The 18,010-nt window shown below is 42.3% G+C and overlaps 1 protein-coding gene across 1 annotated transcript; it reads right to left on the reverse strand.

Annotated features, from left to right (window-relative positions):
* Positions 1-3,568: 3,568 nt before the first annotated feature.
* On the reverse strand, positions 3,569-8,688 carry LOC140117652 (keratin, type II cytoskeletal cochleal-like). The gene is made up of 9 exons (XM_072134583.1): positions 8,212-8,688; positions 7,915-8,123; positions 7,042-7,102; positions 6,811-6,906; positions 6,386-6,550; positions 5,571-5,696; positions 5,180-5,400; positions 4,645-4,673; positions 3,569-4,545 (listed from the first exon to the last, which is right to left on the reverse strand). The coding sequence occupies exons 1-9, from the start codon at positions 8,641-8,643 to the stop codon at positions 4,367-4,369; spliced, it is 1,518 nt and encodes a 505-aa protein (XP_071990684.1). The 5' UTR covers positions 8,644-8,688; the 3' UTR covers positions 3,569-4,366.
* Between the last annotated feature and the right edge of the window lie 9,322 nt (positions 8,689-18,010).

The raw sequence follows: 18,010 nt of genomic DNA on the forward strand, positions 1-18,010 counted from the left end.
TGAAAAATGTTTGGGACTGCCACATACAGGCACTATCCAAATTAAATTGTCTCCATAGCAGCCTCCACACGTTGTCTCCATTGCTACCTCCAAAAGTCGTCCATATAGCTGCCTCCATACATCGTCCCTTTATCAAACGAGGTGTGTCAGGCAGAAATTTGGGTTGTTTTCATGGATTCCACATCAAAGTTGTTAACTTTGTCGCCACCCTGCTGTGTTATCCACAAAATATACTGGCAAACTTTTACCATTTAGGGATATTATTTCAGCGCTTCTTGCGCATCTGTTTACATTCCCCTCACCCGGCATATCCTAAACTTATAAGAACGCTACTACACTTGATCTTATACAAAAGGTTCTTAGAAGTGCTGTTTGGGGAGTAGCCTAGAGACAGGGGCTTGGATTGGCGAAAGCTCGCCTGGCAGCGGAACGCCAGCTCCATGCGCATCATGCGCTTCTTGCGCATCTGTTTACATTCCCCTCACCCGCCATATCCCAAACTTATAAGAACGCTACTACACTTAACTTGGTGCAGGCTGGGACCGAGTCTGACCCTGGGGCTGGTCATATACTGCCGACGCAGAGAATTGCGGGGCCTACCTCGGTCCAGGTCTCAAAGGCCTACTATACCTCCTCCCACCCCTCCTCCACCTCCTCCTCCTCCGAATTACCATCCGTGGGCATGGCGCCATCAGTCGGTAGCTCTAGGCACAGCAGCAGTGCCGTCGCTAAGCGACAGCAGGCGGTGCTGAAACTGCTGAGCCTAGGCGATAAAAGGCACACCGCCCAAGAGCTATTACAGGGCATTCCACATCAAAGTTGTTAACTTTGTCACCACCCTGCTGTGTAATCCCCAAAATATACTTGCAAACTTTTACCATTTAGGGATATTATTTCAGCGCTTCTTGCGCATCTGTTTACATTCCCCTCACCCGCCATATCCTAAACTTATAAGAACGCTACTACACTTGATCTTATACAAAAGGTTCTTAGAAGTGCTGTTTGGGGAGTAGCCTATAGACAGGGGCTTGGATTGGCGAAAGCTCGCCTGGCAGCGGAGCGCCAGCTCCATGCCAAGATCCAACTAACATAGTTTTAACTGCAGCACCTTTAATCTACTACTAGTTCACTGCCTCCATACATGGTCCCCTTATCAAACGAGCTGTGTCAGGCAGAATTTTGGGTTGTTTTCATGGCTTCCATGTTAACTTTGTCGCCACCCTGCTGTGTAATCCACAAAATATACTGGCAAACTTTTATCATGTACCGATATTATTTGAGCGCTTCTTGCTCACCTCCTTTGGTTCCTCTCTGCCACCCATTGGTTTGAAGCCTGAGTCCATTTAGGGTATGTCGCCATGCCACTCTCTAGCCTGCTGCCGCTGCCGCTGCCTCTGCATGCCGTCCCCTATAGTGTCAGGGTCAATTATTGGATGTTTTAGATGCTATCTAGCTTCATTCTGTCACTCTGTCATGGCCATGCTGTTGCCCATAATTTTGGCATAATGGTGCGATTATGCAGCCTCAGAGGCATCCATGCATGCTGCCCCTGCTGTTTCCTGTCCATTTCCGTGGTGTTTCCATCCTTTTCTGAGGTTCCCAGGTGTTTGGCCAAGCTTCCCTGTGCAGAGCCTTGGTCCCCTTGAAAAATGCTCGAGTCTCCCATTGACTTCAATGGGGTTCGTTATTCGAGACGAGCACTCGAGCATCGGGAAAAGTTCGTCTCGAATAACGAGTACCCGAGCATTTTAGTGTTCGCTCATCTCTAATTATAATGTGTCTGCTTAGAGAGTCCCCATCCACACTCTGGAATTTTACACTGACCATCAGTGAGTGAAAGGAGCTGAAACAGCAATAACACTGAGTAAAATTGTAAAGTAAATGGCGAAAAGTAATCTTTATTGTGTTAACGACACAGGGGATTGGAATTTCAGAATTTTCTTTCATGGGCAAACCTCTTTAAAGGTGCCACTAGCAAGTAACCCGAAAAAATGGTCAAATGGGATGTAGATCACAGTGGGAGAGCTTACCTATATTAAGCAAGCTTCTACCCCACATGAGTTATATGTATTTATTAAAAATAGTTTTTATCTACATACATTGGGCACTTTATTTAACCAATAAACTTGACTTCTCACATGAATTGTGGTCTTTGTTCATGTAGACAGCAAGGGATCATGGAGAGTGGATATGGTGGGGTCATGGACTGGAATGCATTTAACACTATGTTGGGGGTGCCAAAAGATTTACTCACTTGAATGGTCTTTTTAATGGCTGGGGATTGGGTATTTCTGTGTTATTCTTGTCTGATATCTTGGTGCACATATTCATGATTCATGCACATATCAGATTTAGATGAAACGAAATCTACCACAAGGATCAAAGATTATAAACCAAGCACACTTACATGCTGGTGTGTGCCACCTTTGGCAGGAACCACACATCTTTTAGCTTCTTATGTTTCTGTTGTAACAAAACAAGACTTCAAAAATGATGCAAATGAGCCTGAGGTGCTCTGGGCTCAATTAACAGCTACGAGTCTGGAGCCCCTCGTGCTCATTTGCATAATTTTTAAATCCTTTTTATCTGTAAAAACAAGTTCATAAGAAGCTAAAAGAAGAGCAGATCCTGCCAGAGGGGGCACGTACCAGCATGTAAGTGCGCTTGGTTTACAATCCTTGTTCCTGGTGGTTCATAGGATAGGATACAAAACTGAACTCATAGGCATCTCGTCCACTTTTAAAATCACATTAAAGAAGCCAACAAAAATATGTGAACTGTGACCTTGAGGAATAAAAAAGTCACAATTAATAAATTCTCCCCAGTTTAACCTAAGTAGTTTTAAATAAATAATTTCATTACAGTCCAATTTTTTTGAACTGAGCAGATTTATTGACATGCAGTCATACAAGCAACAGTGACAGTATAGACTAAAGCAGTGATAGTTCACAACAGAATACAGGTAGGGAATCACAAAGGTATATAATATACAATAATACAATAATTCATGAATATTTATGATCCCCTTATAAAAAGAACAGTTTAATCAAACATTAAAGTATATATTCTTGGGTCAGGTCTAACAATGTATTTAGTAACGTAAATTTTTTAACCATGCCCATGCCATGATGTCTTAATATGACCGCATACATAGGGGGTCATTTATTAAGGGCCCGATTCGCGTTTTCCCGACGTGTTACCCGAATATTTCCGTTTTGCGCCGCTTGTACTTAAATTGCCCCGGGATTTTGGCGCACGCGATCGGATTGTGGCGCATCGGCGCTGGCATGCGCGCGACGGAAATCGGGGGGCGTGGCCGAACGAAAACCCGACGTATTCGGAAAAACCGCCGCATTTAAAAACCGAAAATGTGTCGCATAAGGACCGCTTACCTTCACCTGGTCCAGCTCGGTGCATTCCGGCGCGATGAGTTTACTTTCAGCGCAGCAGCGCCACCTGGTGGACGGCGGAAGAACTACCTTATTAAATCCCGGCCGGACCCGAATCCAGAGCGGAGAAGCCGCCGCTGGAACGCGAATGGACCGGGTAAGTAAATTTGCCCCATAGTCTTTATTGCAAAAAAAAAAAGACAAAAACACTTACACTTCAATACCCAACTTTTCACTGTCTAACCAGTTCTCCCACTAAACTTTACAATGGTAGGACAGCATCATTCTGCCATAGGATTTGCTACCATATGGGTTTCCCATTTTGAGTTTAACTTTACTGTATTTGAAATTAAAAGAAAAAAATGACCCGAATAACAAAGAATATTACCATAAAGAAGACACATGTTCTACAGGTTAGTGATTCCAAAGAAGGGTTCCCTTGCTCAGGGGTTCCCCACAGAACAGCAGCAACAAGATCTGTCACTTTTACTGCAGAGCGGCAACTCAACCAACGCATAGAGGCTTGGGTGGAGACATTAAATAAATTAAAGTGGTTGGAAATGATTCTTCTAACTTTACTTCTAAAATGACCTACATAAAGTGTTACCCTAATCTTAGAAATTTAAGCCATGAACAAATCATAGAAGTTGGTCTCATCTCTGGGACTTTCTGTTAGGGCCAATGCTGTAACTACTATGAATGGAGAGGGTTTAGTCATCTACATAGATTTCAATGTGATTTCAATCAACTAAAAATGTATTAATTTTGTATTTTCTTAGTGGATAGTATTTCTTTGGGTTAATTTTAAGTGGAGAAAAAAATGTGACTCTCCTAGTCTACAGATGGGGAGAATTATCATGAAAGATACCCCTTGAACTCATGTTATAAAACCAACACTGCTTAAGCAACCCAGACAATAGAAAGAGGCTATTAGAATCATAGAAAGCTTGAATTTTGCTGGTGATAACTGTTGCACTTTAACAATGGTGCCCATGGCCGTGGCTTGAATGATGCTTTGATTTTGAGATATGGCTACTGGAACTAAATCCCCCATGGTGATGGCCATGATGATGGTGATGGCCATGATGATGATGATGATGTCCACCGTGGGACGATGATCCTGAATGTTTTCCTCCAGTGCTGGAGTGGAGTACGGCTAAAATGAATAAATATTTGCCATTAGTAAAGTTTTTTTAGTATGACATACTACTAAAACTATACAAAATATATGTGATATTCACTGGACAATACTTACAGACATTGACATGACCGTCGGAATGGAGTCTGTGAAATAAATGATAAAATAAATCATTTTTTGTTGTTATTAAAATAGATTTAAAAATTATGTTGAAACTACAGAATATGTACTGAATTGTGTTGATTGAGACATTTTCTATGACACTTTCATAGTAGTCACGGAGGTTGTCCAGAGTTAGAATTCTCATTCAACGTTAAGAGGGTTTATAAAGAGTATTTCCTACCCTGGAGTTCTGTAATAATTAGCATTCTATGTAACCTTTGAATTTGCATGGGAATTTCCATTGCTTCAATTACTAAGCGGAGGTGCTGCACTGTAATCGATCAATCACTGCCAACCTTCCCCACATATTACTGCTGTGGTGGAGGAGGGCATTTAGCCATCTGCTTATTAACCAGGGACTCATCTACTGCCCAATGGACCACATAAAAATTGCTAGTCCAAAATCTCCTTTGGGAACATTTAAGTCCCTTTAGATTTTTTCACTGATTTGATAGCAATGACATAAGGATCGGTCAACAGATATTCATACCTGTGTTCTTCTCCTTCCAGCATCTTCTTGTAGGTGGCGATCTCAATATCCAGAGCCAGTTTGACGTTCATCAGCTCCTGGTATTCTCTCAGTTGGCGAGCCATGTCCTGCTTGGCCTTCTGTAGAGCGGCCTCCAGTTCGGCCAGTTTACTCTTGGCATCTCTTACAGCGGCCTCTCCACGTTCCTCAGCCTCTGCTATAGCAGATTCCAAAGCCGCACGCTAAAAATAAAAAAATATTTTCAATAAAGGATATTCAGTTATCCTTACCCTCTTATTTTTTCAGAATCAAATGTGATCATCTTTCCCACAAACAGATATGTATTCAATGTGCAAGTAACAATCAATAATATATAGAACCCCACCTATGCATTTAGAAAAAGGTTGTGTACCTGGGATTTAGCGCATTCAATCTCTCCTTTAAGTCTCTGAATTGTACGATTCAGTTCAGCAATCTCATTCCTGCTGTTCTGCAGATCATTTCCATTTCTTCCAGCCGCATTGCGCAGGTCTTCAAACTATGCGCAAAAATTGACAAAACATTTTTGAGAACAACTTTTCATACATTGACCAATTCTTAGTGCTGATAAACTTATAACAATGGTTAGAACATCTTATTCTAACATGGGAGTTTCTATAACATCTATGTTTGATCCAAGGACTCAATGGGGATTATTTATCTTTAGTCCCAACATTTGTGTTTGTCTTTTCTTGTTTTTTTCTGGGTTTTGGACTTGTTTAATTTAATCTTAGAGGTTGATATAACAGGCAGCTGAGTCTATGGTTTTTGCTACTTTTTAATAAAAAGTCGCACAAAAGTCTCAAACTCTTCTGCAACTTCTTCTAATTTTTTTCATACACCTGGTCAGAACTGGAGTTTAGTTGCGATTTTTTGAACACGATTTGCACAAAAATTGGGATTTTTCATACATTCACATCTGGATTTTAAAGACACAATACTGGAAAATTCTTATGTGGCTAACTTTGCTAGGCTACTGGAAAAGTCACAAATTTAGACATAAATATATCAAATGTACCAAAAAAAAGTTGTGAAGAAAAAGAGAAAATTCTAAGATAAATGACCCTCAATGAAGTGCCCATTCTGTGTCATTGTAACCATAATAGGTCATGCATGTAGCTCATTGTAATAAGAATAGGCAATTGATGTATATTCTTTTAAATTTACCCTTTCACAGTTTGAACTTACCCTAGACTGGTACATGGCCTCGGCCTCAGCTCTGCTTCTGTTAGCAATGTCCTCGTATTGAGCTCTGACCTCAGAGATGATGCTGTCCATGTCCAGGTCTCTGCTATTGTCCATGGAGACAACCACTGAGGTGTCTGAGATCTGAGCCTGGAGCTGACTGATCTCCTAAAACGTTATAAAATTGTATATATTTTGTAAAAAATCAATGCGTTACTTAGATCTCTAAAAAGTATTTTGGAGAAAATATATAGATAAAAAAATGTAGGTCATACATATCACCAAAACCCAGCAATTGCCAAAATTTATTAGGAGACTGCGGCTAATTGCGTCTAAATAACGGCTGGTACCCCTGTTTTCAGGCATGCAAGACATAATATATTTATTATGGCTTGTATGCCTGAAAACAGGGGTAATATGTTTCTTACCGCATCATATAGAGTTCTCAGGAAGTTGATCTCTTCGGTCAGAGAGTCGGCCCTGGCTTGAAGTTCTGCTTTGTTCAAGAAAGCAGCATCAACATCCTATCATACAAATTTCAAGAAATAGCATCATTACATCATGTATATTTCTGATTATATCATGTATATTTCTAACTATATTATGTATATTTCTGATATTAAAGTTGTCTCAGGAAGCAGTTGAGGTTCATCACTTACTCTCTTAATGGAAACAAATTCATTTTCAGCAGCTGTTCTTCTGTTGACCTCTTCTTCATATCTGTGGAGGTAAATTAATTTCTAATTTTTTTGATGGCTTTGTATACTTTCTTATACAAAAACAATACAATTTGACCTCAGGTTAGCGTTATTGTATACAGGGTGGTGGTAATATTGAAATAATTGCCCCCCATCCTCCTTAAAATATGTAGCCCTAACAAGATCTACAAAATTTTATTTACATCTAGAGCAAGAAAATAAACTGAAGTCAAAGGACGTTAATGCAACGATATTGTTAACCCTTTTAAGCTGAAAACAGGAGCTTCTATCACTATACCCCTGATAAGGCAATGTAATATCTTACATGATTGGGGCCTCCCACGAAAGTTAGCATCGGTAAAAGGGACAAGTGGGCATGACCTACATTATTTTGTCTAAAGCTTTGTGCATCTAGTATTTACAATCATCCACATGAAAGTAGTTTGGCAGTACCCATTCTCCTGTATCCACTGAAAACATAGCCAAACTGAGTATGGGCAGTATGAGAATACTAATGTCATATATTTAGCAAAGGACCCTAAATTCACGTCGATGGCATTTTCTGACTTGTGACACCCTAATTGATTGGGTGTTTACTTGTACTATTTATTACATATGTCCATCTTAATGCCTATGATCTACTTAATAGTGGTGATGTATGGGACTGTTCATATATTGTTCATATGCGACTTATGAGGATGCAGTCACATGCTCCGCCATCTAGATGCATGGCTGCTATGTAGGCAGGTCAATGTAAACTTCTTACAGTTTACTCTTTATTCCTACGAAACTATTTTTCTCAATGTCCATATATGTACGATAGTTATAAAATACCGTCTTCGTAGTTCTTCCACTGTTCCTTCCATGCTGTTCCTTTCTGCCTCAAGGCGAGCCCTCTCACACTCCAGGTTCTCCAGTTGTCTCCTGAGGTTGCTTATAAAAGCCTCAAACAGAGGTTCAATCTGACACCTGGCTGTCTTCTGTTCTTGTAGAAAAGCCCACTTGGTCTCCAGCATCTTGTTTTGTTGTTCCAAAAATCTAACCTGTATGGCAGTTACATAACAAAGATAAGAACTATCCATGTATAGTACTCTATTTAGTAGTATAACAATAAATGTATACATGTTTTACCTTGTCAATGAAAGAAGCAAACTTGTTATTCAGTCCTTTAATCTGATTCTTCTCTTCAGTCCTCACTCTCTGTATGTTTGGGTCAATCTCCAAGTTCAGAGGAGCCAGAAGGCCTTGGTTGACCGTAACATTGGTGATTCCGCCAGAGCCAGATGATCCTCCAAATCCATGACCAATGCTACCAATGCCAAATCCAGATCCATGTCCGCTCTTCCCAGAGTGATTTCCTAAGGACATTTTGTGTCCCTTATGTCCAATATTATGGGAGCTCTTGCTACTGAAACAATGCTTAGACTTATGCCCATGCCCCGTGTGCTTAGGAGAATGGGATAAGATGCTGTGAGAGCTGGAGTGTTTAGGTAAGGAAACGGAACAAGAGCTGAAGTTCTTGTGTCCAGAGGAGGTGATGGTGGAGACATGATGATGAGACATGATGGTTTTTCTCCCAGAGGATGTAAAGTGCAGTAGTTCAGTCACCTTCAGATGGCCGTTACTGTTGTTCTTACAGTTGCTTGATCTTTTATACTAAAAGTGGGAGTAGTCATGGAAATGTAACCTGTCATTAACACATATGATTCTCGCTTGGCCACATCAGATCCTCCTTGCTTCTTAGAAAATAAAACAATCATTTGTATGTAATAAAGCGTCCTCTTAAAAATGTTAGATTCAAAGAGTGTGGGCGGATGGATGGAAAAACTATTAAACAATTTTATGAGCAATAATGTCATGAACAATTAGTTGCTGGAGAGCAAAACGGAAAGCGGGAAAAAGATAGAAAGTTCCATAATATCTTTATATTCGATTTTTTTATTCCTTGTTTGTGCATCCCTTGATGACATCTTTCTTAGTGCTGAAAGATTTATTGAATCTATGCTACCCACAGTAAGGGTCATGTTGTTAAAATATCTAGGAACAGACATAGCTGTAAACGTATCTGACAAGTGGGACATGGTTAAGAAGCAATCTTTATTAATGTCCATGGTAGCTACACAAAATAGCATTATGATATTTGTATAAATACTGTATTTATTATATATTTATTATATACATATTTTATAATAAAAATATTTGTTTAATTTCCACTGTAATTGTTCACCAATCAGTAATAGCATGTTGTGCCCTCTGATTTCACCGGGCAGCTCTGAACCATCAAGACATAAAAGCTACAAGACCTTTTCCAGTAGGCACCTTCCTCCTCCCCTTCCACCCACCAGTGTTCTGCTCTGAAAATTTTGGCTGGCTGCTAGTGACTTGGTCCAGAAGAGGTGTTGAGACGTCAATGGACCAGATTTCCAAAGTGTGTGTCCTGATAATATTTAAGTCTTGACCCACTCCTTAATTAATGACTCTAGGATCTACTTAATGGCCCACATTTGTTTAAGCCCCTGCACCAGTTTTTTGTCTGACTTTGCACATTTTTTTCAGTGCAATATGCTTACACATGTATTTATAAAGTGTAAGCACCACATATTTGTTGCATGCGACTCATTTGTGTCGTGGCTGCACTATAAAGGGGTGTTCCGGCGCACAGTCGGTGCCTGCGCCACATTTATTGTGCAGTGTCCAACAGAATTGTGTTGCACACTCTACTGAAGGTGCACTAAAAAAAGTTGGTTCACTGTCGGCAGGGGGCACTAGCTTCATATAGAACGAGCACTACATTTTAGGAATATGGCACACCCTGCACACTACACAAGCAAACTGCACCAAGTGTGCACCAAAGTGCAATAGATATCTGATAAATTTTAGATCATGATAGATCACTGATTACTTTGGCTAACATTACTAAGTCCAGTGAATAACTGAATAGCATAAAAGCTTCAGACTTGAATCATAATTTATTGTGTTAAGAGTAGTTATAAAGTCATGAAAATATTAGAAGCATCTCCAGTTATTTTATGTTGATTAAACCTGTAGATGACACTTTGATTGAATGATGATAAAGCACAGGAATCCTGAATGTAAATGTTCATTAAAGCTCTCTGATTGTTATTATAGAACCTCAAATGGGATGTAAAAAACTTCATTAGAGAACTCAATTTTGTCGATTTTTTTGGCAGGTTTTTTTTAGCTTAAAGGTGTTTGTTACTTATTACTTTCTGAAGAACTTTTTAATGACTTTGTTTTTAAAAAGTTGCAATAGAAACCTTAACTCCTTAAATTTCAGATTTATTAGCAAGGAAAAATACACTAAGGGTTCATTTACATGCATGTATGGGGCACATGTATACGGTTGCAAGCTTGAGGCCTTACATACGTCCCCCATAGACAGCAATAGGCACACGGAGCGATACAGTGTACAGCTCCGTACACGGGGAGAAGATAGGACATTGAAATGTTCGTGTGAATGTAGCCTAAGACACATCTGAACAGCAGAAAAATGCAGGCTCACAAGGTCAGATGTAATGGAAATCTACCATCAAAATCCGTCATGATAAACCTTACTCATAGATCCAGGCATTGTGACTATGGTAATCTTCTTATATTTGTTTTCCATGGCTTCCGTCCTTATAAAATCAACTTTTAAAAACTTATGTTAATGAACCAGAAGGGCTATGAGGGTGTTAACAGAACAACTCTTCTATGCAGTTGTTGTTGCTGTTACACTGGGCAGGAACACTTTCCCCTTCCCCCTGTTTGCTGAAATGTCCTTTGCTGCTCTGGTAGAGGGGGGGGGGGTGCTTTTTGGAGATTTTGGAGTGAAACAGCCTGTGAAGCTTCAGCACAGAGGAGCTCTGATAATGCCCCAAGAGCCGTCTGGCTCCTTAGCATAATTTTAAAAGTGGATATTAGAAGGAAGGAGGTCATGGATAACAAATATAAGAAGATTACCATAGTCTCAGTGCCTGGATCTATGAGTAAGTGTCCCTGGTTTATCCATGCTGGATTGTGATGGTAGATTTCTTTTTAAATACATATGCCCCATTAATTCCACTTATTTCATTGTTCATTTTTGGATGTAATAAACTGGATCATATTTTTCCGTTTTTTGCACTTTGAAGGGCAGCGGATGAACCTGGGTGTAATTTGCAACATTTCAAAATGAGAACTTTGAAAAAATAATCAAATAAGAGAATTGGGAGATTTAACATATAAAAATGTATATAAATGACCCTTAATGCTAGTTAGCTGCAATCAAAGTAAAAGCAATAATGCTCTATAATAGAAATTATATGGGTTCTAAATTGATATATCCTATAGAAGAGAAACCTAAAGGATAATTTAATCTTTATAAACATATTTAAGTCACTTCTATGAAAACCAACGTTATAACTTTTTGTTGCCTTCTTTGAAAACACATGGTCACCACATAAAGTTATAGGAAAGGCGTAACTAGGAGAGACTGGACCCCATAGCAGAATGGGGCCCCCATACCTTTAAAAATAAAAAAGTATATATATATATTTATACACTCATACATGTTTATACAATCACACACATTTATACATTCATACAAACATTTCTACATTTTTACACACACAGTATAAACACATCATATACACAAATACAGCATAAAACACATACATATAATACCATAAACAGAAATACAGCATATACACACATACCATTTATACACACAATACACTATTTATACAGACATACACAGGGCCGATTCTAGCCTTTTTGCTGCCTGAGGCGAAATTTTAAAATGCTGCCCCCCCCCCCCCCATGTACGCGTGCCCCTGATGATGCTACCTTACACACTAGTAGTCATTAGTCACAGATATTAGTGACCTCTAGTACCTTACAGGTGACCATCTACTCCATCGGGAAGGTACTTCTTTACACTTTCTTCTGGCCTTGGTTTTCCTCCAAATTCACAAAGAAATGTCTTCAACTCCATGCAGCACAACTCCCCATGGCGCCCCTAAAAATACCACAGTCACTTACAGTATAATGGATTGTGATTCCAATATATATTATCCTCACAACATGACTGAACAAACTATTCTCAACATAAAACATCATTTAGTCACCCAAATTAGAGCATATACAGTAATTCAATTAGGTGCCCTAATTTAGCCTCCCCCAATAATGAACAGCCGAGTATACATAGTCTCTCCTCTCTACCATTTATATACAGCCTCTCCCCTATCCCCCTGTATACACAGCCTTTCTTCTACCCCCCTGTATACACAGCCTACACCCCCCCACACCCCGTATACAGTCTCAGCTCCCCCACCACCTGTATCCAGTCTCAGCTGTATACATGCCCCACACAATTACCCCCAGTAATGTCTCCCATACAACCCCCCAAAATTTCCCCCATACAACCCCAATGTGATGTGTCCCACAGACTCCCAGTAATTACCCCCACAGCTACCCCCAGTAAGTAATGTGCCCACACACACAGCCCCCCCAGTAAGTACTGTGCCCACACACAGCCCCCCCAGCAAGTACTGTGCCCACACACAGCCCCCCCCCAGCAAGTACTGTGCCCACACACAGCCCCCCCAGCAAGTACTGTGCCCACACACAGCCCCCCCAGCAAGTAATGTGCCCACACACACAGCCCCCCCAGCAAGTACTGTGCCCACACACAGCCCCCCCAGCAAGTACTGTGCCCACACACAGCCCCCCCAGCAAGTAATGTGCCCACACACAGCCCCCCCAGTAAGTAATGTGCCCACACACAGCCCCCCCAGTAAGTAATGTGCCCACACACAGCCCCCCCAGTAAGTAATGTGCCCACACACAGCCCCCCCAGTAAGTAATGTGCCTCACACACAGCCCCCCAGCAAGTACTGTGCCCACACACAGCCCCCCCAGCAAGTACTGTGCCCACACACAGCCCCCCAGCAAGTACTGTGCCCACACACAGCCCCCCCAGCAAGTACTGTGCCCACACACAGCCCCCCCAGCAAGTACTGTGCCCACACACAGCCCCCCCAGCAAGTACTGTGCCCACACACAGCCCCCCCAGCAAGTACTGTGCCCACACACAGCCCCCCCAGCAAGTACTGTGCCCACACACAGCCCCCCCAGCAAGTACTGTGCCCACACACAGCCCCCCCAGCAAGTACTGTGCCCACACACAGCCCCCCCAGTAAGTACTGTGCCCACACACAGCCCCCCCAGTAAGTACTGTGCCCACACACAGCCCCCCCAGTAAGTAATGTGCCCACACACAGCCCCCCAGTAAGTAATGTGCCCACACACAGCCCCCCCAGTAAGTAATGTGCCCACACACAGTCCCCCCAGTAAGTAATGCGCCCCACACACACAGCCCCCCCAGTAAGTAATGTGCCCACACACAGCCCCCCCAGCAAGTACTGTGCCCACACACAGCCCCCCCAGCAAGTACTGTGCCCACACACAGCCCCCCCAGTAAGTAATGTGCCCACACACAGTCCCCCCAGTAAGTAATGTGCCCCACACACAGCCCCCCCAGTAAGTAATGTGCCCACACACAGCCCCCCCAGTAAGTAATGTGCCCACACACAGTCCCCCATGTTCTTCCCTGGCCCCTGTCATGTCTCCCCCTTACCTCACTCAGGCAGCTCTCTGTGTGTGTACTGCTTTCCCCGGCAGGTCATGTGACCATTGCATCATCAAAGGTCCTTCAGCCTTCAGCCTCCGGGAGTCTTCTACTCCCGGAGGGTGAAGCAACTGCTGGGGAAAGCAGTCCCTGTACATGGTCTCATAACGATCTGTGTCCTGAGGACACAGATCGTTATGAGAGAGGGAAGGAAGATCTAGCGATCCCCCTGCTGCACTCACCATTCCGTGCTCCCACACAGCTCCCTCATCTCCTCCAGCCAGCAGCCCTCTGTGAAGGGACACAGGTCGGCACGGGCACGTGGTGACGTCATCACGCCGACCTGTATCCTGCAGAGCGGTGCACACAGTCGCGATGTGCTGCACCGCTCTGCCTATAAATTACATCACCGCCTTGAAGGCGGCGATGTAATTTATTTTACAGGTGGCACGGACCTGCCAGCCATTGGCAAGTCCGTGCTACCAGCGGCAAAATGCCGCTTTTAAATGGGGTCCGCTATCTGCCGCCTGAGGCGGGGACTTCACCTCGCCTCATGGCAGAAGCGGCCCTGGACATACACCATGTACACCATATACACCGTAAGGCTAGACGAAGGCTAGCACTGAAACGCGTGTCGGGGAAGTTTAGCGTGGTAGATGGGAGGGGAACCATGACCTCAGGTATGTTTCAATATCTTTATATCTGATTTAATGGAATTGTATGTATACTAAGCATGAGGCTATTACAAAATTAGCAGTAAGCACCTGCACTTTTCGAACAACAGCCAGATACCAAATTCGAGACCTTATACATAGTCTCAAAGTTCATAAATTTGTCATGTAAATATGTGGTAAAATTTACCTATTGCTGCCTTTTATTGGAATGAATAAGGTCTTGTACTGAAACGCGTAGGCTTGTAGCCTTCATGTCCTTTTATCCGTCCTACATGCTGTGCTGTTTATTGTCGTTTTTCAAATTGATTAAATAAAACCTGGAATTTTTACTTATCAACCGACTCTTTCAGCTGGATATTTCTTTTTTGTGATTTCTGCTCCATGGGCACGTGTGGCCAAGGTTATCCGTGCTGAAGCTTTTGGAGTCGGGAAACTGAGGACTGTCTGCATAATGTGGTGAGCTGATCTTACGAAAGTACATATTTCTTTCGTTGAATTGTTTCCTTATATTACCACTCCACAATTTTATGCTCCTTTTTGATTCTACACTATTCCAAAGTGATCTACCTGCGATAATGCTTTGTTTGTCCATTTGTGTATTTAATAAAAAGACATGTTTATTTTGCAATAAAATTGGCTAATTGTTTTGGGTGCATATCTATTTTCTATATACAGTTTATACAAAATAGATATGCACCCATACAACATAAAACACATACATACATCACCATATACAGACATACAGCATATACACACACATGCAGTATGTACACACACCATACACCATATACACACATGCAGCATATGCACATCACATATAAACACACATTCAGCATATCACAAATACACATTGATATATTTTTACACACATATGTATATGCTCAAAGTCAGGTTGTCAATTTACTTCAGTGTCAGAGGCCACAGATATGACTTTATGCATCCCAGTAGCTGCTGACTACACGGGGAAAAAGACAGCAGGAAGTCGAGGTGAGAAATTCCTAGTCCTGCCCTGTCCTCTACCTACAATTTTTTTCTGAGCTCAGCTGTATACTAAAGATGTGCACTGTGATACACATACAGTATGAGGCTACATCCACACGATGTATGCCCGCCACGGCAGGCATACATCGGCACCGGGTAGATGAGGAGGGGGTAAACCCTGCTCACCACGCCTCTCTCCATAGTAATATATGGTCTGCGGCGTCGTATTCCGGAGAAAGATAGGACTTGTCCTATCTTTCTCCTGGCTATGGAACGGTACGGTGCACCGTGCGCCTATTGCCATGTATGAAGGACGTATATACAACATATATACGTCGGCCGTATGTACGCCCCCCCCCCAATACGTTTGTGTGAATGTAGCCTTATACTGCACAATCCTTCATTCTTTAGTGTGTCAGTTTGAGTGGCCGGGCCCCCTGACAATGTGGGCCCTATAGTAACTGCTATGGCAGATACCCCTGTAGTTAAGCCCTTGGTTATGGACATTATAATTTACGCTCACCAGAATTTAGTAGCATTACTTTAATGTCATAAATATAGGCTGCCCATGTATGCATATGGGAGGCGTAAACCACTGAAAGGCACTCCTTTAAGTAGAAATTATTGGCCATGTTAAAATTTATTTTTCAATTCTTCTTTTTCTTTTCGGTTCTTTGAAAAAAGTTGGTTTTGTCAAAATGAATCTACACACACCGGCCACTTTATTAGGTACACCTGTCCAACTGCTCGTTAACACTTAATTTCTAATCAGCCAATCACATGGCGGCAACTCAGTGCATTTAGGCATGTAGACATGGTCAAGACAATCTCCTGCAGTTCAAACCGAGCATCAGTATGGGGAAGAAAGGTGATTTGAGTGCCTTTAACGTTGCATGGTTGTTGGTACCAGAAGGGCCGGTCTGAGTATTTCAGAAACTGCTGATCTACTGGGATTTTCACACACAACCATCTCTAGGGTTTACAGAGAATGGTCCGAAAAAGAATAAACATCCAGTGAGCGGCAGTTCTGTGGGCAGAAATGCCTTGTTGATGCCAGAGGTCAGAGGAGAATGGGCAGACTGGTTCGAGCTGATAGAAAGGCAACAGTGACTCAAATCGCCACCCGTTACAACCAAGGTAGGCAGAAGAGCATCTGTGAACGCATAGTACGTCCAACTTTGAGGCAGATGGGGTACAGCAGCAGAAGACCACACCGGGTGCCACTCCTTTCAGCTAAGAACAGGAAATTGAGGCTACAATTTGCACAAGCTCATCGAAATTGAACAGTAGAAGATTGGAAAAACGTTGCCTGATCTGATGAGTCTCGATTTCTGCTGCGACATTCGGATGGTAGGGTCAGAATTTGGCGTCAACAACATGAAAGCATGGATCCATCCTGCCTTGTATCAACGGTTCAGGCTGGTGGTGGTGGTGTCATGTTGTGGGGAATATTTTCTTGGCACTCTTTGGGCCCCTTGGTACCAATTGAGCATCGTTGCAACGCCACAGTTGACCTGAGTATTGTTGCTGACCATGTCCATCCCTTTATGACCACAATGTACCCAACATCTGATGGCTACTTTCAGCAGGATAATGCGCCATGTCGTAAAGCTGGAATCATCTCATACTGGTTTCTTGAACATGACAATGAGTTCACTGTACTCAAATGGCCTCCACAGTCACCAGATCTCAATCCAATAGAGCATCGTTGGGATTTGGTGGAACGGGAGATTCGCATCATGGATGTGCAGCCGACAAATCTGCGGCAACTGTGTGATGCCATCATGTCAATATGGACCAAAATCTCTGAGGAATGCTTCCAGCACCTTGTTGAATCTATGCCACGAAGAATTGAGAAAGTTTTGAAGTTAAAAGGGGGTCCAACCCGTTACTAGCATGGTGTACCTAATAAAGTGGCCGGTGAGTGTAATGTGCATAACCTTGGGTAAAGTGCTATTAATGTTAGACATTTTTCTTAAAGTGTAACTCCAGGAAACGTTTTTGCACATCTTAGCTGATTGCACAAGTGCAGAGTGTGAGAGATATAAAATTGCTTGCACTACAGCCTCCTGCCTGTTCATATCAGAAGTCATCATGATTAGGGATGAGTGGGCAGTTGAAGTTTCTGAAAGCTTGGCCATTCACACACACCGGTAACACCAGCACTGGAATTGTGGATGTTACCCTTTAAATGTTGTTGGCTAAGCCACCGAAAACCAAGGAAAATTCAGGCTCGCTCACCACCAGGTGCTCAATCCAAAGAGAGTCTCCACTCTTGTATCAGAAAGTAAGAAAAAAAAAGGGTAGATCGGCACTCACTGGGTCCGTTAAAATTCTTCAGCAATTTTTATTCATCCGTAATAAGGACAATACACATGACGGCATGTACAAAGATAAGGTGCTGTACACAGATTACATCTTACGCGTTTCAGACCATTAGGTGATGCAAGAATACGGGAACATCTTAATGGGGTCAATCCTGATGCAAGAAATCCTTCTAATGCGGCGAAACATTTTATTTATAGACATCAAAGGGACCTCAGTGGTTTTTCTTTTAGCGGCATTGAAAGGGTCAAACCAGATAGAAGGGGAGGGAACCTTAAAAGGAAGCTATTGAATCGTGAGGGTTTTTGGATACTGATGAAAGATAGTATTGCTCCCAATA

This window comes from Engystomops pustulosus, chromosome 2 (assembly GCF_040894005.1).
Source record: "Engystomops pustulosus chromosome 2, aEngPut4.maternal, whole genome shotgun sequence".
NCBI lineage: Eukaryota > Metazoa > Chordata > Amphibia > Anura > Leptodactylidae > Engystomops > Engystomops pustulosus.

Excerpts from the sequence above, each read along its gene's own strand:
- LOC140117652 (XM_072134583.1), bottom strand. The coding sequence starts at position 8,643 with ATGTCTCATCATCATGTCTCCACCATCACCTCCTCTGGACACAAGAAC. Across the intron at positions 7,103-7,914 it reads GTGGAAGAACTACGAAGACG|ATATGAAGAAGAGGTCAACA; the intron begins GTATTTTATAAC and ends TTACCTCCACAG. Across the intron at positions 5,697-6,385 it reads AGGCCATGTACCAGTCTAGG|TTTGAAGACCTGCGCAATGC; the intron begins GTAAGTTCAAAC and ends TTTTGCGCATAG.